The sequence below is a fragment of the Hypanus sabinus genome, chromosome 3 (assembly GCF_030144855.1).
Source record: "Hypanus sabinus isolate sHypSab1 chromosome 3, sHypSab1.hap1, whole genome shotgun sequence".
Lineage (NCBI taxonomy): Eukaryota > Metazoa > Chordata > Chondrichthyes > Myliobatiformes > Dasyatidae > Hypanus > Hypanus sabinus.
The window spans coordinates 46,452,979-46,476,584 of record NC_082708.1 but is presented as its reverse complement, the minus strand read 5'-3'; the positions used below and the strand labels follow the sequence as shown (position 1 = coordinate 46,476,584).

At 41.3% G+C, this 23,606-nt stretch overlaps 1 protein-coding gene across 1 annotated transcript in view; it reads right to left on the bottom strand.

Annotated features, from left to right (window-relative positions):
• Positions 1-23,606, bottom strand: part of xpo4 (exportin 4) — a 115,283-nt gene that overhangs the window by 10,510 nt on the left and 81,167 nt on the right. Inside the window, exons 12-17 of the mRNA XM_059964214.1 lie at positions 20,161-20,306; positions 17,776-17,953; positions 10,565-10,724; positions 7,798-7,967; positions 6,212-6,386; positions 4,495-4,788 (exon numbers count right to left, since the gene is read on the bottom strand). Coding sequence (XP_059820197.1) covers positions 4,495-4,788; positions 6,212-6,386; positions 7,798-7,967; positions 10,565-10,724; positions 17,776-17,953; positions 20,161-20,306 — 1,123 coding nt within the window. The remainder of the gene's footprint in view (positions 1-4,494; positions 4,789-6,211; positions 6,387-7,797; positions 7,968-10,564; positions 10,725-17,775; positions 17,954-20,160; positions 20,307-23,606) is intronic.

The following is a 23,606-nucleotide window of genomic DNA, read 5'->3' as shown; positions in this document are numbered from 1 at the left end:
AGTTTCCCAAATGTTTGTGACACCCTGATACACAAGCCATTCATAATCTGGGAGGACCTGTAATAAGTTCCTATATACGAAATATGTGAACAATATGTAAGTACTGACTAAGATGTGAAAGTAGTTTAGGACTTTCCAGGACTTGGTTGGATGAGTGCTCTGGGATGGCAGGAGGGGGGAAAATGGATTGTGGCACAGCTGAACCAGGCTGGAAATAAAAATCTGAGACAGGCCATATGGTTGAAAAGAATAATTAGCAAAGGAAGAAAGTTAAAGAATGAAGACAGAGGCACTGGATTCTCTAGAACTGGCCCATATGACGTGGGGCCCTTTAACCTAACACGATACCTTCAGTCTTTTGAGTAAAACCTTCAGGATTCTCATGAGCCTTGTGAGAGTGATAGAATTTTGTGCTTTCAAATAAGCATCATATCCCTTTTTTTAAAAAAAATCAGCTTCCCTACACAAGTGCTTCAAGAACACAAGCCTGAAAATGGCACTCCTAACAGGTATGAGTACTCCAATCCAAGTTCTATTCAAATCCAACAACTCCTGGCCAGGAAGCAAGATTACAACTTTATTATCACCTTGGTGTATATGAAGCAGAAAATTGGGGGGAAAATTATAGCACTTGTGCAGGCAATTTCCTCCATTTTTAAAAAAAATCTGTCTTTTTAATGAAATAATACGATCAAGAGAGACTCAGCATGTATCTCTGGATGTAACCAAACGAATAAGGATGCCATAAATAACAACTCAATCAAAACCACAGACAAAAAACTCAAACAGCTAGTAGGCTTTTATACCAAGTTCATACCTATCTTGGGACTGAAAAAGTAAAAATAAATCAGAATCATTATAGCAAAAAAGATATTCAGCCCACTGACTCCATGCCAGAACACACTGAAGTTTCCTTCTCATGATTTATATAAAAATATAAAACCCTCCTGATGAAGGGTTTCGGCCCGAAACGTCATCACTACCTCCTCCCATAGATGCTGTCTGGCCTGCTGAGTTCTGCCAGCATTTTGTGTTTGAATATAAAAATCATTCTGGGTTTTTTTTCATCAACCATCTCTTTCTAAAGCTACCAATACCTCTTTACTCAAATACAGTCCGCCCTCCTTATCCACAGGGGATTGGTTCCGAGACCCCCCCACGGACACCAAAAATCGCAGATGCTCAAGTCCCTTATTTAACCTGAATCAGTGCGGTGGTCTTTAGGACCCAGTGGAACCCCGGACTTTATTTAACATGTTCAGACCGGTGAGCATTAGGAACCACCGTAGCTCTGAATCCACGGTGTTTCTGTTCATGAAAATAATCACGATCGCGATTGAAAATAAGGTGGAAGTAATAAAGTAATTGGAAAGAGGTGAAATGCTATCAGTCATTGGAAAAGCATTAGGCTACAGTCAGTCAACAATGAGAACAATTTTAATGGAGCATGTGAAAGGCCCTGCCCCGATGAAAGCTACAATTATTACTAAGCAATGCAGTGGTTTAATTATTGGGTTTTTGATCCTCCACATCAACCCGGCACAGTGGAGAGCGCACTCGGAAGCAATCTGTCACTAGATCGAACTCGGGAACTTCCCAAGCCCAGCACTGAAACATAGGTTCTTAAGTGTTTTATATGCATAGAAAGGTAAAATATATACTATATACGAATGCAAACGTTTGACTAACTGACACTAAATAATACCGGATGTACCTGTTCCGACTTACTTAGTAAGAGAACTTCCGATTTTTTAAATATCCTGATCCATGGTAACCTATGCACATCCTCCCGTATACTTTAAATCATCTCTAGATTACTTATAATACCTAATACAATGTAAATGCTATGTAAAATGGTTGTTATACTGCATTGTTTAGGGAATAATGACAAGAAAAAAAAAAGTCTGTACATGCTCGAACAACAAATGCTGGAAGAGCACTTCCGGGTTTTCGCGATTGGTTGAATTCGCAGATGTGGAATTCGCGGATAAGGAGGGCCGACTGTACCTACAAATGTCAGACTGTGCCTGGCATTCCCATTTCACTTTTAAATTGACTACCTCCAATTTATAAAATATATAGTCATTTTGATTCTACCAACAGCTTTTCGTACCTACTCAACCAAACATTTTAAACAACTGATCAGCTTCTGCATTTTTGTGTCCTCTTGGATGTATACCTCCAAACTTAGCATAACATTTTTGTGATTTTTATAAATGAGCTGGATGAGGAAGTGGAGAGATAGGTTAGTAAATCTGCTGATGACACAAAGGTTGGAGGTGTTCTGGATAGTGTGGAGGGCTGTCAGGGGTTACAGCAGGACATCGCTAGAATGCAAAACTGGGCTGAGAAGTGGGAGATGGAGTTCAACCCAGATAAGTGTGAGGTGGTTCATTTTGGTAGGTCAAATATGATGGCAGAATATAGTATTAATGGTAAGTCTCTTGACAGTGTGGAGGATCAGAGGGATCTTGGGGTCCGAGTCCATAGGACACTCAAAGCTGCTGCACAGGTCGACTCTGTGGTTAAGGCGATGTACGGTGTATTGGCCTTCATCAACCATGGGATTGAATTCAAGAGCGAAGAGGTAATGTTACAGCTATATAGGACACTAATCAGACTCCACTTGGAGTACAGTGCTCAATTCTGGTCACCTCACTACAGGAATGATGTGGAAACTATAGAAAAGGTGCAGAGGAGATTTACAAGGATGTTGCCTGGATTGGAGAGCATGCCTTATGAGAATAGGTTGAGTGAACTCAGCCTTTTCTCCTTGGAGTGACATAGGATGAGAGGTGACCTGATAGCATGTACAAGATGATGAGAGGCCTTGATCGTGTGGATAGTCAGAGGCTTTCTCCCAGGGCTGAAATGGCTAACACGAGAGGACACAGGTTTAAGGTGCTTGGAAGTAGGTACAGAGGAAACGCCAGGGGCAATTTTGTTTTTGTTTTTTTTTAAACGCAGAGAGTGGCGAGTGTGTGGAATAAGCTGCTGGCAACGGTGGTGGAGGCAGATACAATAGGGTCTTTTAAAAGGCTCCTGGATACGTACATGGAGCTTAGAAAAAGAGAGGGCTATGGGTAACCCTAGGTAATTTCTAAAGTAAGTACATGTTTGGCACAACTTTGTAGGTTGAAGGGCCTGTATTGTGCTGTAGGTTTTCTGTTTCTAACTTTAGTGAAACTGCACAATAAACATCTGGGTCCAAAAAACCTTCCTCGATGATGTAGTGTCCAAAACATAATCCAGAAGGAAGTTGATCAAAACTATTTAACTGATGCGCAACTTTATATGTACTCCAGGTCTTGTACAAAAATGCAAACTTTCAATTCACCTTTCAATTGCTTTTTGCAGTCTCCTACCTGTCTAGGTTTAAACTTCAAGATACATATAGTCCTACAGAGTTTCTAATGCTTTGCTCTTTGAAAAACCTGGAATACTGGAAATACACAGTAGGCAGAATCTGGAGTACCTGAGAACTTAAGAACATAAGAAATGGGAGGAGACCATCTGGCCCGTCGAGCCTGCTCTGCCATCCGATAAGATCATGACCGTTCTGGACATGGCCTCATCTCCACCCACCTGCCTTTCCCCCATAATCCTCAGTTCTGCTACTATGTAGAAATCTATCCAACCTTGTCTTAAATATATGTACTAAATATAACAAATTTTCAAAATATATTTGACATTGATAGAAAGACTCACTATAGATCCCTGGAATACGTATATCAGTTGTCACACCAGCAACTTTTATTCCCATTCTTTGGCTTCTTACCTTTCAAACAAGTTCCAACCAAAGCCAAAGGCTACTTCCAATTCCATTTTTGCTTGTACTATGTAAAATATTGTTGAATGCTTTCAAGAAATCTGGACAAATAACATCTATAAACGATTCTTGAGTCAAGACCTCATAAAAAGACTGATACTACTATCTTTGTACAACCAGAAAGCTGGTCTTTCCTGTCCATGTAATTTAATTTTCTGAAAAATCACAAACCCTGATGCTATGCATCTCCTTTATATTCATGAATAGTTTTAGCATTATTTAAGGAAAAGTAAGCTGTGGTCTTAACAAATAAACACTATATAAGCAGGTAGCTTTCTAACTTCGTAAATACTTATAATTTGGTACTTAGCTATCACGATTTATTTGCATTTTCCACATGTGTATAAAGTCCAGTCTCTTTAGAGCTAACAACCAGTTAAAAAGATATATCACAATTCAGATCATTTTTCTTAAACAAAACACAAAGGTTTTCTGTTATTACTGCAATAGTTACAACAATGCATGTAGTTTTCATCAATTACTCATTTATATTCATTTACGAGGTGTTCATGGAACTTGCTCTTGTTCCATTATCAAATTCCTCAACAATAAACACCAACAATAAAAATGAATAAAGGCAAGTTATGAAGCACACAATTGCTAAATAGTAACCATATCTAGGACATCGAGATAAAAGCAAAATAGCTCTGACGTATTTTACTTACCTCTCCAAGGTAACAGATTTGTTTATGTGCAACTTCAACAAAAACTTCTATTATCAAGTTAACAGTCTCGGGTGTATTCTTGTAAATCTCCATTAAGCCAATGCAATTATTGAGGAAGTCCATTAAAAAGGTGAAGAGAATGACTACATTGTCTATTTGTGTTGCTTCCGCTATTCCACAAAGTGCTTCTAGCGTGGCAATGATTTCCTGCTTTACTTCTTCTTCCTGACAGATTTGTTGGAAGTTTTCTTGGTTTATAACATTAAGGAATCGTTGCTGAAGTGGCTGGAGAACCTAAGAAAAGTATAAAACTATGATAAATAAAGCCAATCATCATGGAATGTTTCTCTTCTTGAGATTTTATTCTTGCTTCTTACAACTAAGAAAAATGTATTTGGGCTTGTTAGATCCATGTTGGCTTCTGAAAGAGTAATCCCATCAGTACTATTCCCTCTCATATAATTTTCCTGCAGCTTTACTACTTATTCTCTCTCGTACTCATTTTTGATTCTATTTGTGCCACCTATCTACACTATCCGGTAATTTACAGCAACATATTAACTTTACAGCACATCTTGGGACACGGGAGAATTCCGCAGTATCTGGTGAAATCACACAGTGGCAAGGAGAACACGTAACTTTGCCACAGACCTTCCTTGAAAACAGTCCTAGTAAATAAAACAAAATCTTTGAAATCTTTAAACTAATATTACTACTAAGTTTCCACAGACTACTTAGATATTCAATGTGAAGACAACCGACAAAGCCATTTTGGTGGCTTACCTTAAATTCAAGCAAACTACAAAGTGCCATTCAAGGTTTGATCTCTTCCTCTACAATTCAGATCTGAAGCACATGGATTTGTACTGTTGTATTTTTACACTACTGTATTCATAAGTTCACTTTGATGCAAAATACATTTTGAATTTAATATACCATGTAAACATGAATAACCATTTTGGTAAAGCCGTTTTATCCTGTGAATGTGTTATGTTGCATTTCAACTTACAGCCGATTTCATTTAAAGAACTCAGAAAGGCACCTCCAGTGATCCCCAAGATATAGAACAAGCTAACTTTGGCGCTGCAAGAGACAGATACTTTCAGCGTGATGAAAACGTTTGGGAATTACATTTTTAAGTTGAGCAGAGAATCAAATCAAACATAACAGAAATTGCTCCCAAGGATGAACCAGGCTTGACATTATTTCTTGACCTCAATCTGATAGAAAATTTGTGGGCAAAATTGAAAAAGCGTGTGTGAGCAAGGAGGCCTACAAACCTGACTCAGTTACACCAGTTCTGTCTGGAGGAATGGAACAAAATTCCAGCAACTTACTGAGAGAAGCTTGTGGAAGGCTACCCAAAATGTTTGACCCAAGTTAAACAACTTAAAGGCAATGCTACCAAATACTAACAAATTGTATGTAAACTTCTGACCCAATGGGAAAGTGATGAAAGAAATAAAAGAATGAATGAAATAAATCATTCTTTCTATTATTCTGACATTTCACCTTCTTAAAATAAAATAGTGATCCTAACTGACCTAAGATTCTAGGATTAAATGTCAGTAATTGTAAAAAACTGAGCTTAAATGTATTCTGACTTCAACTGTTTAAAACCTAACTAGACATGTTGGAAATCTTTCAACCTCAGACAAAATATTACATTAAATCCATTAATGTAATTAACTTAATTACATTAAATTCAAATTCTCACCTCTGTCCAATACTGCTGTTTTGTTTCTGTATCCACATGAGCAAACCCTGCCAAAACTAGGGCTTTCATCAACGTCCGCTGTACAGTACTAGGAAGGTAGCTCAATGGTGGGCTTCGACTTGCATATTGTTTCGCTAAATTCCACCAGTTTTCACATTTTATCACTAAATTAGCCCTAAAATGAAAAGTTATCTATTAACATCATCTATACACATACATATATAAAGAATAATCAACATCCAATTACAGTTACCATCCAATTAATTTAAAATTAAACTCTTTACAGTAGTGGTCCCCAACCCTCCGATCACAATCGACTGGTCAATCTTTGAGACTTTCCTGGTAGATCCCAAAAAAAAAAGAAAAAGAAATACACAAATACTGTTGAGAGATGGTTTCTGGGTTGCGGGGTTTTAGTTCCATTCTTTCTGGCCAGTGCGCATGTGCGTAGCTCCCCTGCCACGCACTACAGTGTACTTCAGTGGTCCCCAACCACCGGGCCACGAGGAAACGATATGAGTCAGCTGCTCCTTTCCTCATCTCCTGTCACACCCACTGTTGAACTTGAAAGCACTCGACATCATTAGTCGCCTAAATGCAGTGATACCCTCGTGCCAGGGATCTCTGGTTGGCCATGCGCGGCTGGCGAGAAGCGCAGTTGATACTGGCCTGGAGTGCGGACAGATGGGTGCCGCCTCTAAACCTGTTTACCACACCGAATGATGTGGGAACCCAGTGCTAAGATATTTGCAGACGACCTAATTCGGGCTCAGGGTTTCATAATTAGCAGAGCAGCTACCTCGCTGCGATCTATTGTAGGTCATCCCTCGAGCCAAACTTTTGTCGGCCGATAGATCCTACAACAGGGGCAGGTGCGTGCCCTGTTGCACTCCTCCTCGCTTGCTCGCCATCTCCGGACTGTGACTGCCGCGGCCCCGGCACGGGGACTTCCGGCCCTTACCTTGTCCTCTCACCCCACCCACAACCAGCTGCATCTGGCCAAGGTGTCTGGTGGCGTGTAGGAGGGAGCCTGTCTAATGAGGCAATGAGGCCCTTAAAACTGCTTCAGTACCCTAAGTCCAAGCACCCTGCAGTTAAAGGCAAACCCGTTAAGTTTTTTTGAGCGGAAAAAACATGAGCAAGCGGGACAGAAGCTAAATGCTGAGAGCCACATAAACTAAATTGTGGAATAGACTGGACATAAGGAACGTACTTTGAGTATCGCTGTATTCCAGTTGTATTTAACATCACCCCCACTCCCGTCGGCCAGTCTTCAAGAATATTGTCAATATTAAACCAGTCCGTGGTGCAAAAAAGTGTGGTGACCCCTGGTGTACATACATTATTTCTACTTCCGGGTTGCGGGGTTGTGGTTTTTTTATAACTTCCGGTCTTTTCTGCCCGGTGTGCATGTGTGTGACCAATCAATTTAGTAGGTTGATCTTGCCTTTCACTAAGGCTGAGGTAGGGGATCTTGGGCTTAAAAAGGTTGGTGACCACTACTTTACAGCAATGCATTAAAAGTAATAATTTTTTTTTTTACAATGCAGGGCAAATGGCCTAACCTTATTACAATATTTACTCACCGTTCTCTCCTCTCTACCAGAGTTACAAGGAGTTGAACAGTGTCATTTGCCAGGTCCTGTTCTGCAATCCACACTGAAAGGTTACTTATAACCTTTTCTAAAAGGTAACCAACAATCCACTGAGCACCTTCAGTGTCCGCACCAAAAGCTGTACTTAAAGGTAAACTTATCTGTAAGGAAAGATGACATTTCAAAAAAAAAAACATGGCAATGATGCTTATTAGATCTAAAAGGGAATTTTGCAGAAAGTCTTGCACACTATTATGAAAATTCAGAATGAAATGTTTCAAATGTATTTGCTTCCTCAATAATGTAGGTGATAAAATCAGTGAACTTTTACACTGATTTTTCATGGAACTTTGCCCTAAGAGCACTTCCATCAATAAAATTCTCCCATGGTTTTAAAAAAATGAACAAACTTTCATGTTGAGAGCAGATGATCAAAGATTCAGCATCCCACAAGAAATTTAGAGCAATGCCACTTCAGTTCTATGACAGAAAATTTAAGATAAAATGCAGATGCTAGAAATGTTGGAAATACTCAGCAAGTCAGAGTATCCATGGAAAAAGATACAGAGTTCATATTTCAGATCAAATACCCTTCACCAGTACCCAAAGGATTTTGCTTTTATTTAAGTTCTGTAGCAGCCAATTTGTACATAGCAAGGGAGGGGTTGATGTGTTAATATTGTCACTGTTTTTTTTCCTGCGAGTGAGGGGGGTCGGGGATTGTTATTGTTGTTGCTTTTCTTTTTCTGCGGAGGAGGGGTTGGGGGATTCTGGGCTCTCCAAGTTTTCTTTCTTTTTACTTTTTCATGTGCACTTCATGGCTACCTGAAGAAGACAAATATAGGAGTTGTATTGTACACGCTTACTTTGACAGTAAAATGAACATTGTCCCATCGTCCATTCTCCTCTCCTATCAGATACGTCCTTCTTCAGCCCTTTACCTTCTCCATCCATCACCGCCCAGCTTCTCATTTCTTTACCCCTCCCCTACCCAGCGACCTTCCCTCTCATCTGGATTCACTTACAGTGTCTTGTAAAAGTATTCAGCTCCCACAACTATTTTCACATTTTACTGTCTTGTTTTCTAAATTTATGATATATTGAAATAGGATTTTTGAGCTAATCTACAAATCATTACCAAATCAAAAGAAAATTCCAAAGCCTGTCAACAAATTTAATAAAAATTAAAACCAAAATTGTGTGGCTGTAACAGTATTCATCCTCTTTATAATTATTATGCTAACTTTCCTTAGGTGCATTATACTGTATTACCTTACCCAATTTGTTGATGTAGAAAATTGGAGGATCGCCTGTTTTCAACGAATTCATAAGAATAAATACCCCAATATCCACCCCCCCCCCCCCCCCCCGGTAAAGTCCAACAGTATAGTAGATTTTCAACAGACCAAACCAACAAAAGAGCATTCAAGACGAGCCAGGGAAATGATAATAGAGAAGCTCAAGTCTGAGGGGGGGGTACAAGAGCATCTCAAAGGCATTGAACATACCTTGGAGCTCAGTGTAGTCCATTGTGAAAAAGTGGTGGTGGGGGAAAGAAATGAAACAACAGCCACACTCCCTAGGTGCACCGCCCCTTTAAACTTAGTCGCTGGAGAAGAATGGCAGTTGTAAGAGAGGCCACTATGACACTAAGTAGCAGAAGTCAGTGGCTGCAATTGGAGGTGAATTGACGGCTCTACAATCTCTAAGGCAGGGGTTCCCAACGTGGAGTCCATGGACCCCTCGCTTAATAGTAGGGGTCCATGGGATAAAAAGATTGGGAAATCCTGCTCTAAGGCTTGCACAAAAGAGGTGTCTCTTCCTACAAAAAAGGAAGCAGCCCTGGCTTAAAAAACACATCCTTGCCCGTAATGGCTTTGCAAAGCATCATCTCAAAGGTACTGTAAAGATGTGGAAAGTAGTCTTGTGGTTGGATGAGATTAAAGTGGAATTTTTTGGCCTGTATGTGTGACGTAAACCTAATACCGTGCATCAGCTAAGTAACACCATCCCTACAGTAAAGTATGGTGGAGGTAGCATCATGCTATGTGTATGCTTTTCAGCACAGGAACTGGAAACTGGTTAGGACTGATGGGAAGATGAATGTTGCTAAATACAGAGAGATCCTGGTTGGGGGCTGAATACTTTCAGAGGTACAGTATCACCTTCCATCTTGTACTCCTCCTCCTTTTCCTTTTCCGACCTAATGAAGGGTCTCAGCCCAAAACATTGATTCTTTATTCCTTTCTATAGATGTTCCCTGACCTGCTGAGTTTCTCCAGCATTTTGTGTTTGGTATTCTAAATACTGATCAATGTACTTTTTGCTTCTGTAGAATTGAAATAAACTTTAAACTTAAACACACTGTATACACATAAGAAACTAATTTTGTGAATTAAACAATTGACCTAAATGTGATTTTCATATTAAGTGATATCAACACAGTTGGGGGTGATGATGATAACAAGCAAGATTAAAAATATGGCACCATATGAAAGAATTCACATTAGTAGGAAGTTATTTATAATGACCATTAAGGTATAATACTCAACTAGAATGGAGAATTGGTGCATAGTGAAGCTCCGATCAGGGAGCATGTAAATGCATTTCTCTCTCTCTCTCTCTCTCTCTCTCTCTATATATATATAATGCCTTTGCATGCTCCCTAATTGAATCAAATCAAAAGAAAATTCTACAGAATTGATTATTAAGCAATAGTTAGTCCATACATACAAATGCAAAGAACATGATTTCTGACCTGGTCATAAAGTTTTTCATCTGCTAAAAGATAAGTCTTTGTCCATCGTTTCAAGAACCACATAATATCTTTTCCCATTTGTGGGCTGAGTAGTTCTGTCAAGTTTGCCCTTGTGGCTCGAGACTCAACTTCTGAAGCTCGAAGAACAGCCGCTAATAACCTAAGAGGGAATTTAAGTTCCAATTAAGCATTCTTTCAAAAGTTGATACAAATTTACAGTTTCAAAGAAAGGTAAATTTCAGAGAGACATTTTAATTTATTTACACTTTGCAGCAATTTTATTAAAAAATGCATCCTTATTTACTCTAAAGATAGTAACTTCCCAAGGGAATTATTCAATAACATGCCCAAGTGTTATTTTTCAAATGTCAACTGGCTCTCGAGCAATTCTTCACACTCCTTTACCAAAAATAGTGAACTACAAAGGAGATGTTCCCTCATCTGAACCAATCATAGTGCTCTTCCACTTTCACCAGGCTATTTAGAGATACAGCACAGTAACAGGCCCACATGGTAACATCGTTGGGATGTTGGCAGAAATGCACACAGTCATGGGGAGAACGGACAAACTCCTTATAGACAGCAGCGGATTGAATCCAGGTCGCCTGTGCTGTAAGAGCAACATTATCTGCTGTGCTACAATGTCACCTCCTTCAGATCAAATTTTAAATAATTTTGTTCTGAACATCAGGCAGATTGGGACATTTATCAAATAAATTACTATAGTAGGTAGAATCGATAAACAAACTGCTAAACAGAACATTGAATAGTATAGCATAATATGGGCCCTTTAGCTCACGATATGGTATACAAACCAATCCAACCATTTCTTCCTACACAGTCGTATAACCTCCATGTGCCTTTTTAAGTCTTCTACATGTCCCTATGGTATCAGTCTTCACCAGCACCCCTGGCAGTGCATTTCAGGCATCCACCACTCTTATGTAAAATTCCAACCTGACATCTCCCTTAAACATGCCTCCACTCACCTTGAATGGATGTCCTCTGGTTTTGGCCACTGCCATGTCCACTATCTACATTCCTCATAATCTTATATACATCAATCAAATTGCCTCTCTTCCTCCGTTACTCCAAAGAGAAAAACTTAACCTGTCCTCATAAGCCATGTTCTCTAATCTGGGCATTACGTCACACATTACGTCACAGCTCTTGAACTCTTATCCCCCTGCTATTGAAGACCAGCACACCATAAATCACCCTATCAATTGTGCAGCAACTTTAAGGGATCTATGGACTTGGACCTTAAGATCCCTTTGTTCCTCAACACTGCTAAGAATCCTGCCATTAACCCTGTACTCTACCTTCAAGTCCGATCTTCCAAAGTGCATCACTCCACAACTGTCCAGACTGAACTTCAACTGCTACTTCTCCGCCCAACTCTGCAGCCTTCTGCACTATCCACAACACATCCAAGCTTCATCTGCATACTTACTAACCCACCCTTCCACTTCCTCCATTTTATTTATTTGGAGATGCAGCGTGGAACAGGCCCTTCCAGCCCAACAAACCACCTTTTTAACCCTAGTCTAATCACAGGACTATTTACAATGAACAATTAACCGACCAAGCAGGAAGTCTTTGGAATGTGGGAAGAAACCAGAGCACCTGGAGGAAACCTAGTGCTCCAAAAGTGTTCCAAAGTACAAAATCCCTTACAGATGGTGTCGGAATTGAACTTCAAACTCCAATGCCCCAAGCTGAAATAGCATTGTATTAACTTCTACGCTATTGGCTTTTACAAATTATTTATAAAAATCACAAAGAGCAGGCGTCGCACAGCAGATCCCTGTGATACATTCCTCCAGGTAGAATATGCTCTACTACCACCCTCTACTTCTATGAGCAAGCCACTTATGAATCCATTCTGCCAAATTTCCCTGGATCTCATGCCTTCTGACTTGCTGAATGAGCCTACAATAGAGAAACTTGTCAAGTGCCTTACTAACATCCATGTACACCACATCCACTGCTTTACTTTCATTGCCTCCTCGAAAAACTCAGTTAAGCTCATCAGGCATGACCTGCCCATCACAAAGTCATGCTGAAAAGCCCTAATCAGATTATGCTTCTCCAAACTCCTGTCCCCAAAGTCCCTCTCCAAGAGTTTGCTCATGACTGACATATGTCTCATTGTCCTTTTTACCTTTATGAACAACGGAATAATATTTGACATTCTCCAGCCCTCTGGAAGCAATCCCATGGCCAAGGAAGGTGCAAAGATCATTATCAATGTCCCAGCAGTCACTTCCCTTACTTCCCATGGTTACCTGGGTATATCCCATTAGAGCCCTGGTACCTATCTATCTGATTGTTTTCTGCAGCTCTTTCTTCATCCTTCTGTTCTTCACATGTGTAGAATGCCTCGGAGCTTTCCTTAATCTATTTGCCTAGGACTTTTCATGCCCCCTTCTAGCTCTCCTAAATCCATTCTTAACCTCCTTGCAGACTATCTTCTTGACTCTCTGATTCTTACTTCTGAAAGCTCAAGTTTGTTTCATTCATCCTCTTGACTAATTTCCATCTCTCATGTCAAACAGGTTCTTTTACCCTACAATTCTTTCCTTGTCTAAGCAGAACAAACTAATCCAGAACTCCATGCAAGTTGTCCCTAAACAATCTTCACATTTCTACTGTGCATTTCCTGAGAACATCTGTTCCTAATTTACACGCCCAAGTTCCTGCCTCACACCATCATAATTAATCCTTCCCCAATTAAATACTGTTATGCTCTGGGGAGGTGGGGGGGTGGGAGAGAGAGCGTGGTTGACAGACCACCCCTACATTTCTAATGACCAGAACTGTTTATAGTTCTGTGTTAAAATGCTTTTGTGGGATTATGGTGGGAAGTTCCAGTTCATTTATTGTTACATTTTAGCTTGGATTATACAATTATTTGCTTATGTACTTGTGGGTCACCCTAACTGTAACTGCCGTGTGTGATGGTCACCTCCCCGTTGGTATGAGGCTGGTTGGATTCACTCTCCGGGTTATGGCACCTGGTCTGTTTTGTGTCTATCACAATAAAACAGCTGTTGAGTTCAATGAGCTTCCTTGTCTATCATTATAGACAGAATGCTTGCCACATTGGTGTCAGGAGTGGGATGCGAATTCGATGAGGAGATTGAAGAGCTATGATGTTGGATAGAGTGCCCTAAGACCCAGGGAGTAAGACGAGGGACGGAGCAGTATGCCTCCCCCGCACCCATGGGCAGGGCTCATGAACATGGGACCCAGAGGGAGGACCTGGGTACCAAGCACTGTGCCTTTCCAGAGAGCCCCAATGGAGCGAGTGTACAGGCTCCCCAACCTGGGGACAGAGCAGAGCGCATCACTCGCCTCTGTTGCAACCCACACTGGAGAAACCAAGACACCGTAGCCATGAGAGGATGGACACTATAGCAGATGCCACCGGAACTCAAGGAAGATCAAAGGACCTCGACGAGTTGCGTCTCAAGGTCTACCCTGAAGCTCCCCAGATACAACGGTACCAGCTGCCTGGAGCCATACCTGGTACAAGTCAAATTTGACACATGGCACAATAGGTGGACCCCCATCAAAACAGCAGTACACCTTGACCTAGCAGTGGAGGGAGATGCTCTGCAGACCCCCGTCAAGCTAACGCTGGCAGAGCAACATGACTACAGGGCACTCGTAATGGCACCGGAGTGGCATTTTGGGCAGAGGCCGGTGGTGGAAGCAACGAGAGAAGAACCATATGGGAGAAAGCCTGGGGTCATTAGCAGCGTATTTCTGCCACCGTGCTTGACATGGCTACCCCGAGTTCCCTCTGTGGCCCAGCTTGCCCTCCACACCTTTGCAAAGGCGCTGACACTAAAGCACCTTCAGCAGCGTGTTTGCTTGACATCACCATCATTGCTGGATGAGGAATGGCCAAGGCTGAGAGGGCAGAAGCAATTTTGGCCCCACAAACTGTTCCAGCATCGCCCCGTATGCAAGAAGCCCGAGCTTGTGTCACCAAAGGTGAAGAGTAAACCGACAAGGAGTCCATGAGATGGGTCTGACTAGCACCACGCTGACCCCACCGGCGGCCACGAAACCATCTCTGCTGCCGGTGCGGTGAGGCAGGTCATTTGGCCCAGGGCTGCCCTGCACCGGCACCACACCACAGCTCAGAGCAGCCATCAGGAAATGGCGAGTGAGCAGTGCTGCCCAAGTCCTCCAGCAGAATCCCTCCGGGTGGGCTACTTGGGTGAAGAGCAAGGATTATACGTGGACTGCATGGTGGAGGGCATCAGATGCTATGTGTTGGTGGACATGGGGTCAATTATCACTATCATCCATCCTGGTGTTCCCCCCAACATGGACCAGCCATCCCTGCCTGGGTGGACAACGACGGCGGTCCAGTTGGCTACCGCTACTGGAGACTGTGCAGCAATGCAAAGGAAAAGGAGGCTGCACAGCGCAGTGGGGAGAAACGCAGTGCAGCACGAGGTGTGGCTTGCCAACATCAGAGACCCCTGCATCCTTGGCCTGGACCTGCTGGGCGGTCCGTGTGGATATGTCGGGGGCAACACTCTACCTCAGTGCTGAAGCCATGGCCCTCCAGCGGGGCAGCTTCAGGAAGCAGTTCCAGCAGGAGGAGCAGCAACCACCACTGGTTTCACAGCGGCCCGCGGCAGTCCAGCACACCTGGCCGCGGCCCAGAGCAACACAGCTGAACACGGGCAAGCAACAGTGACAGCTAGTGACACCCTCCTCACCATGGACCAGCAGCTGCGCAGCGAACAGGTGAATGATCACATGCTGGGCTGGTGAGGAAATGGCTGAGTGTGGGGCGATGGCTGGTGTGGGCAGAGGTCTCCACCCTGGATCCAGAGAACAATGCCCTATACTCACAGTGGAGAACACTGGAGGTGCGCAATGGGTTGCTATTTCGGCAATGGCAGTTGTCTGATGGTGACAAGACATCTCTTGCAGCTGGTGGTCCCCTGGGGGCTCAGTGCCATGGTGCTGCAGTCAGTGCACCGGCTGATGGGGGCCGGCCATCTTGGAGTTGTAAAGACGTTGGACAGGCTACGTCAAGGGTCCGCAACCCGCGGCTCCGGAGCCGCATGCGGCTATTTGATCTCTGTGCTGCGGCTCCCCGTAGTTTGTTAGTTTTTGAAATATAATTCGAAATTTGAAGATTATGGTGATCTTGTACAATCTAAAAACATTGTGGAGACCCCATTTCCTGGCACATCCGAACCGGCTCACAATTAGCCACCGTTCCGGCTAAGGGAGATAGCCTACGGGGGTTTGTGAGTACGTGTCTTTTGGAGCATCTGCGCCCACGGGGACGGGTTGAGGGAGGCTTTAAATCAAGGCTGTTTAGTTCGAATAAAGTTACCTTTGACTGCAGTGTCTTTATTTTAGCACTGCGTGTAGCGCTACACCGCTACAACGTGTTTTTTATCGCTATTAATATACATCACCACTGCCAATGCCTGACACCCGCCAGTGCGCGCTTTCTTTTAATTCTTCGATCCAAGGTAGGCTACCTATGGAGTAACCTTCAACCCAACGTCTTTTTTTCGGAGTTCAAAATGTTTTTGTTACATGCAGAAATGTAATTTCGTTTTCTCTGCAGGAGTTCATCAATTTCATAAATGCAACACATTATAGTTTGTTTATACATAGCATAAAGGCAAAAAAAACCGTTGTATGCAGTGTTATTTCATTTTAAATGTCAAACGGGTTTTGTGGCTCCCAGTGTTTTCTTTTCTGTGGGAAATGGGTCCATATTGGCTCCTTCAGTGGTAAACGTTGCTGACCCCTGGGCTACGTAAATGCTTCTACTGACCTGGGTAGAGGCAGGATGTGGTGCTGTTCGTGCACTGCTGTGACATTTGCACGTCCCAGAAGGGGCTGGGCTGCCAATGCAGCAGTACCTGGTGGGGGCTCCAGTATGGGTCTACTGCCCCTCCCAGAAGAAGGGAAGCCACTGGAAGGGGCCAGAAGGGGCTTGACCGCATTTCTGATGTGGTACTTTCATTTGATTGGTTTTTCACCTGGCACCTTCCCCCCTCCCCCCACCCCCTCTTCTTCAGTCCTGACGACGGGTCTCGGCCCGAAACGTTGACTGCTTGTTTCAACCGATGCTACCTGACCTGCTGAGTTCATCCAGCTTGTTTCTACATGTTGATTTGACCACAGCATCTGCAGTGTACTTTGTGTTTACATCAGGCGTGGTTGCCTGAGCAGAGGAAGGCTGCACCAGAACCAGCTGGCACTGAGTCAGCCCTTGGCCACCACCTACCCAGCGAGGTTGAAGGAGGAAGTGACACTCCAGCTGCCCTGCCTCTTGCCTCACACAAACAGGTGGCAGTGTTGATACCCACCACGAGTTCTGGACTTTGCACTGGACTCTGGTGTTGCTGGGGACAGCTGACCTCTCAGGTGTGGGCAGTATATGTTCTTTTGTGGGGGGGTCGACAGACAGCCCTGTATTTCTAATGGCCAGTACCGTTTATTGTTCTTCTGTTAAAATGCTTTCGTGGGATTAAGGTTGGAAGTTCCAGTTCATTTATTGTTCCATTTTAGCTTGGGTTATACAGATATTTGCTTGTGTGTTTGTGGGTCACACTACAAATGTAATGGTCACCTCCTCCATCTGTACAAGACTGGCTGGGTTCACTCTCTGGGTCTTGGTGCCCAGTCTGTTTTGTCTCATCACAATAAAATGGTTGTTGAGATCAACGAGTTTCTTCATCTGTCATTATGGACCAAATGCTTGCCACAATAGTTCCCCATACTATTCTAGAGGTCAGGGAGTTGTGGTCACTAAGCAACTTTAACAAGGACACTCAGTAGCAATAGCTGACCGGCCACATAAGTCCTCCAGTACATCTCTCCAGCATCACTAAATATTCCCACCACCAGCATCCTCTTATACTGATATTCATTTCCATTAAAGGTCTTGAAACTCCAAAGTTTAAAGATTCATCCAATTAACTATATACCTCCTGTAAACAGCTTTAAATTTAAAAACAAGCAACATACTTTTAAAAAGCATTTGACTGGGTTTTCATTTATAAATGCAGAAAACTGGCTGATCCAACCACAGCAATATCACTTAAGAAATAACATTTGAATTTAACCATTGATAGTTAGGTTTAGATTGATCTCAAATAAAAGCTACTATGCAAACCCACCTCCCACCACCCCCCATCATATCATGCGGTATTTACCTAATCACAGAATCTGTTCTATTGCAGCCTGGGATTGAGGAGGCTTTCTCCCCTGGCGAACCTAGAATCTGAAGTGTTGTGTTAATGTCAACCTCAGTTGCATGCTTAATAGAATATTCCATTATCTCCGGAGGAATGAGAGGAGTCTCTCCCTGAGTATCATCAGCCAAGAGGTAGCCTAGCAACAAAGCAGCAACAATAATAGTTTAAAATTCAATGTTATTAATTTTTATATTATATCATCAAGGTTACAATGTACAACATGAACTAGAATTTGTACAGTATTCAACATATCACTGTCTCACAATATTTCACAGAAACTTTATCAAACTAAATAAAACACTGAGTCACATACAGCAAATGATGAAAAGCTTGGTGAACATTGTCTGAAGGATGGAATGCTTTGAGACAGAAATGCTCAGGCATACAAATATAGAAAGCAGATCCTTCAGACCAAAAATCACAAAGGTACAGTGAATAAGAGTCCAGATTTGGAGAAACAGCAATATATTTTGATTGTGGTGCATGTGGTGATTACATAAGTATGAAGGGAAGAGGCCATGAGGAAATTGAATACAAGGCTGAGAATTTCAAGAGTTGAAATGATTCATATTCAGAATATGGTTATGTACCACAAAGGGAATGAATGGGATTTGGTGAGTTTGAAAATTTGGATGATTTCAAATTTATCAAGGACAGAAAAAGTTTTGCATTAAAGTAGCACAATGATGCCAGGGATGAAGTAAGGTGACATGAGTTGTTGAAATAGTAGACATGGTGAAAGCACAGATAGTACATGAAATTGAGTTAATCTCCGAGGTAGGTATGAGATATAGGACAGTAAAATCCAGTTTGATTTCAGAAAGATGTCAGCGAGAAGGAAGTTTGTGACTCCGGAACTAAACTTTTGGAGGGGTCAGAGGCAATGGCATTGATGTTCCCGATATTCAGTTATAGGAAATTCTGCTCATTCAGACATGGGCTGAGAACTTAGAGAGACAAGGATATTATTTCCTTTATTTTTGCACTAGTTGTTTTTGTAACTTATAGGATTTTATGTTTTTGCACTGTTCTGCAGCAAATAAAAAACACACATGTCACATTAATGATAATAAATCTAATTCTGAATGCAACACTATCTTCTGATAATCTGCCAAGGAGAAGTATGCAGATGAAAAAAAAGGGTCCAGAATAGATCTTAACAGACAAAGGAGGTAACTATATAATGTGCATTGAACTAAACTGATTTCTTTAACTAAATGCTCAGAGTTAAGTTTATGCAGCTAAGGAGCAGTAGTGAATGTTAAGATGTTTTATCCCCTCCAATTTCTATTTTCTCAATGATAAAATTTCCTTCCCTCAGAAATACTAAATGCCACTCAGTTTTCATTTTTATATCTTCTGTTTTTCACACACATTTTTTAAGTTAGTCTCTTGAAATGCTTATTGAAAGTAACCTCACATCATTGCATTTATTTTAAATTTTGACAAACTTCTATAGACGTGCTGTGAAGAGTATACTGACTGGTTGCATCACGGCCTGGTATGGAAAAACTGATGCTCTTGAACGGCAAATCCTACAAAAATTAGTGAATACGGCTCTGCCCATCATGGGTAAAGCCCTTCCCACTGTTGAGCATATCTACATGGAGCGCTGTCGCAGGAAAGCAGCATCCATCATCAAGGACTCCCACCACCCAGATCATACAGTTCTCTCACTGCTGCCATCAGGAAGGTGGTTCAGGAACCTCAAAACCCACACCACTAGCTTCAGGAACAGTTATTACCCGTTAACCATGCAGACTCTTGAACCAGAGGAGATAACCTCACTTGCCCCATCACTGAACTGTTCCCACAACATATGGACTCACTCTCAAGGACTCTTCACCTCAGGTTCTCTGTATTTATTGCTTATGTACTATTATTTTCTTTTTTTTTTGTATTCCCACAGCTTGTTGTTTTTTGCACATTTGTTCTTTGTCCGTCCAGCTGAGTGTCGTCTTTCATTGATGCTATTGTGATTCTTGGATTTACTGTGTGTGCCCACAAGAAAATGAATCTCAAGGTTGCATATGGTGAAAGATATGTACTTGTGATAATAAATTTACTTTGAACTTTGGAATCTCTATTAGTCATTCTTTCCTAGCTAAGCAGAGGCTGCCTGCTCCAGCAAACATCCAAATTAACTTTTTGACAATTCTGGGAACACATTTGCATCATCACACTTATTCTGAAAGAATCATTGTGAAGAATACTAAATAGTATATAAATGGGTTATCGTCTTTTCGAAGAATTTGCTGTTAACTTCTTTGTTATATACATTCTTTACAATAATGACAACACATTTATAAAAACATAATTCTATATATATTGCAGCAAACGTACCTGTGACTAATAGTAGCCAATGAATATCCTCATACAAATCATCTAGTACTTTATTATCCAATGATGCTGGTCCTGGTGATGACAGGAACTGCTGCTGTTGCCTTTGTAACTGACCATGAAGTCTTGTTACTCTATCTTCTAATAAGCTAAACATACATAAAAGAAATTAATTAAAGCAAAACCATTTTGGCACTTAATCAGTGAAACCGTGCACATTAAAAATCAGTGATCATCAAAGTGACTATGACAACCTGCACCAACTGGAAAGCTATAGGAAACCCAATTAGATTACATTATCCTGGTACACTCTTAAAAAGTAGATAACAATAAAGAGAGATTGATAGAAACACTGGAGCAGAGTTCTAGGATACAATGAACTAAGAGACTATGATCAATAAACACATTACAAATTGAATCAGAAACTAATCAAATTCCTTTATCCCTGTTAACAAACTTCTCTAGATTTTACTTTAGAACCATTGTTATGTGTATTTATGAACCCAATTACAATTAGTACGAACAAACAAGAATAACCAGATACAAATCTCCTCTAGTTGATATTTTATGTAGATTGGTATTTCCCAACAGAAATTTTCTGACCACCATTGTAGCCTTGCGTTCTTCTGGCCAAATCATTAGGTATATTTAAGGTGGAGATTGATAAGGTTCTTGATTAGTCAAGGTATCAAAGGTTATGAGTAGAGGATAGGAGAATAGGGTTGAGAAGGATAGTAAATCAGCTGTGAAGAGCCAAACAACCTAATTCTGCTCCTATGTCTTTTGGTCTTAATGCTGTACACGTAAAACAAGAAAATAAATGTACATTTAATATCTATTCCTATTTGTTCTAAAATTAAGTTTGGAATTGTGGCATGTACTTATCAGACAATATATTTCATTTGAACATTTTAGCTTTATGGGGAGGTTGGCCAGTTACCAACTGCAAACATCATTTTGATAGTCCAACAAAATAGTGCTTACGTTCATGTAGTTTAGCAATCCATGATGTTATTTTGATAGCTGGAGCCCTCTGGAATTAATTTATTACAAAAACATTCCTATGTTTTGTATATTGTCTTAGATTTTCACATCAAATATCCCAATTCTACCAAGTATTCTAAGCTATTATTTCATATGCACATTCCAGTGTAAAAAAAAAGTTGGATAGGCGAATCTAATGGAATTTCATAAAATATTATTTGATCTGTCATCATGTGAACTCGTACTACAGATTATTTTGTTGCTGTTCTTAGTTTGATCAGAATCAAAGTACAATACAGCAGACTGCTTCTTTAATCCAAAACAATCCACTGTCCATTTCTCTTGGCAGAGATTTCACCTCTCCTGCAGACATATACATATTCTCCCCTGAAAAGATGCAATATCAGTTACAAACGTCTCCTCTCAACAAAAATTTTAGTTGCTAAACCATGATCACCAAATCCCAAACAGAGCTATTTTTAAAAAGCAACAAAAAATTTGAATTATCCACAAAAATTGCAACACTTATTTGTTTCAGAAGCATGTCCTTCTCAACTACTCCCTTATTACTGCTATTGTTGCACAATTTTACATCTTCCCAGTTTTCTGCAGTTGCACGTCCTCTTAGACCATAGAGTGAAGACAAGAATCAGGCCACTTGGCCCATCAAGTCTGCTCTGCCATTTCATCATGCTTTATGTATTATCCCCCTCAGCCTCGTTTTCCTGCCTTGTCCTAATACCTCTGATGCTCTGGCTAACCAAGAACCTACCAACCTTCGCTTTAGATATACCCAATAATTTGGCCTCCACAGCAGTCAGTGGGAATGAATTCACAGATTCACTACCCTCAAATTCCTCCTCATCTCTGTTGTCCCTCCTGGAAGTTGACATCACAGATGATCTCACCTGGTTTCTTAATATCACTTCCCTGAATAAGTAGAAACAGCAGTGCCTCCACTTCCTGAGGCAAGCAAGGCTCCCACCGGCCATCTTAACTGTGTTTTACAGGAGCACCATTGAAAGTATCCTGACAAGTTGCATCTCCATCTGGTATAGGAGCAGTCAAGCATTGGACCTGAAGTCCTGAAAAAGGACTATAAGAACTGCTGAGAGGATCATGATGGTCTCCTTACCATCCACCAGGGACATTTATCTGGAGCATTGCATGTACAGGGCCCAATACTATTAAAGATCCCACCTATCCATCCAGTATCCACTGACTCTCTACAATCAGGCAGGAGACTTCGATGCATAAAAATAAAAATGGTCAGGTTGGGAAACAGTTTCTCGCCCCAGGCTATGAGGCTTCTGAACTCCCAGCTGCATCATTTGAAGTGACACTGGTTAATCTGTTCCATTCCCTACAATATTTAATTTATGCTCTTTAGTTTGTTATTTTTGTAATTCATCTGTAGATTTTATCCTTACCTTCACAAGTTATCATGCATTATGTGTACTACTGTGCTTTACACCCTAGTTCAAAGAAATGTTGCTCATTTCTATATACGTTATATGATTACATACATGTATGTAGTTCAATGAGAATAAACTTCATTTGATTGACTAAATGGATGTCCTTCTGTTCTGAGGTCTCTCGGGTCCTAGACCCACCCACGATAGGATACATCCTCTCCACATCCACTATCTAGGCCTTTCAATATTCAATAAGGTTTCAATGAGATTCCCCCCTCATTCTGCTAAACTCCAGTGAGTAAAGGCCCAGAGCCATCAAATGATCCTCATATGTAAACCCTTACATCCCTGGGATCATTCTTGTGAACCTCCTCTGGACCCTCTCCAATGCCAGCACATCCCCTCTTAGATAGAGAGTCCAAAACTACTCAACATACTCCAAGTGCAGACTGACCAATAGCATTATATCCTTGCTTTTAAATTCCATTCCTTGTGAAATGAATGCTAACATTGCACTTGCCTTCCTTACTATCAATTCAACTTGCAAGTTAACCTTTAGGGAACCTTGCATGAATATTCTCCTTTGCACTTCCGATTTTGTGAAATTTTCTCCCATTTAGAAAATAATCTATGCCTTTATCCCTTCTACAAAAGTGCATAACCATACATTTCCCTACACTATATTCCATCTGCCACTTCTTTGCCCAGTGTCCCAATCCAAGTCCTTCTGTAAACTCCCTGCTTCCTCAACACTAACTGTCCCTCCACCTAGCTTCAGATCTTTTGCAAACTTGGCCCCAAAGTCATCAATTCCATTATCCATATCACTGACATATAAAGTGAAAAGCAGTCCCAACACTGACTCCTGAGAAAAGCCACTAGTCACCAGCAGCTGTGTAAAAGGGCCCCTTTATTCTCACTCTTTGCCTCCTGCCAATCAGCCAATCTTCCATCCATGTTAGTATCTTTCTTGTAATACCATAGACTCTTATCTTGTTATGCAGCCTCACATGCAGCACTATGTGAAACCCTTTCTGAAAATACAAGTAT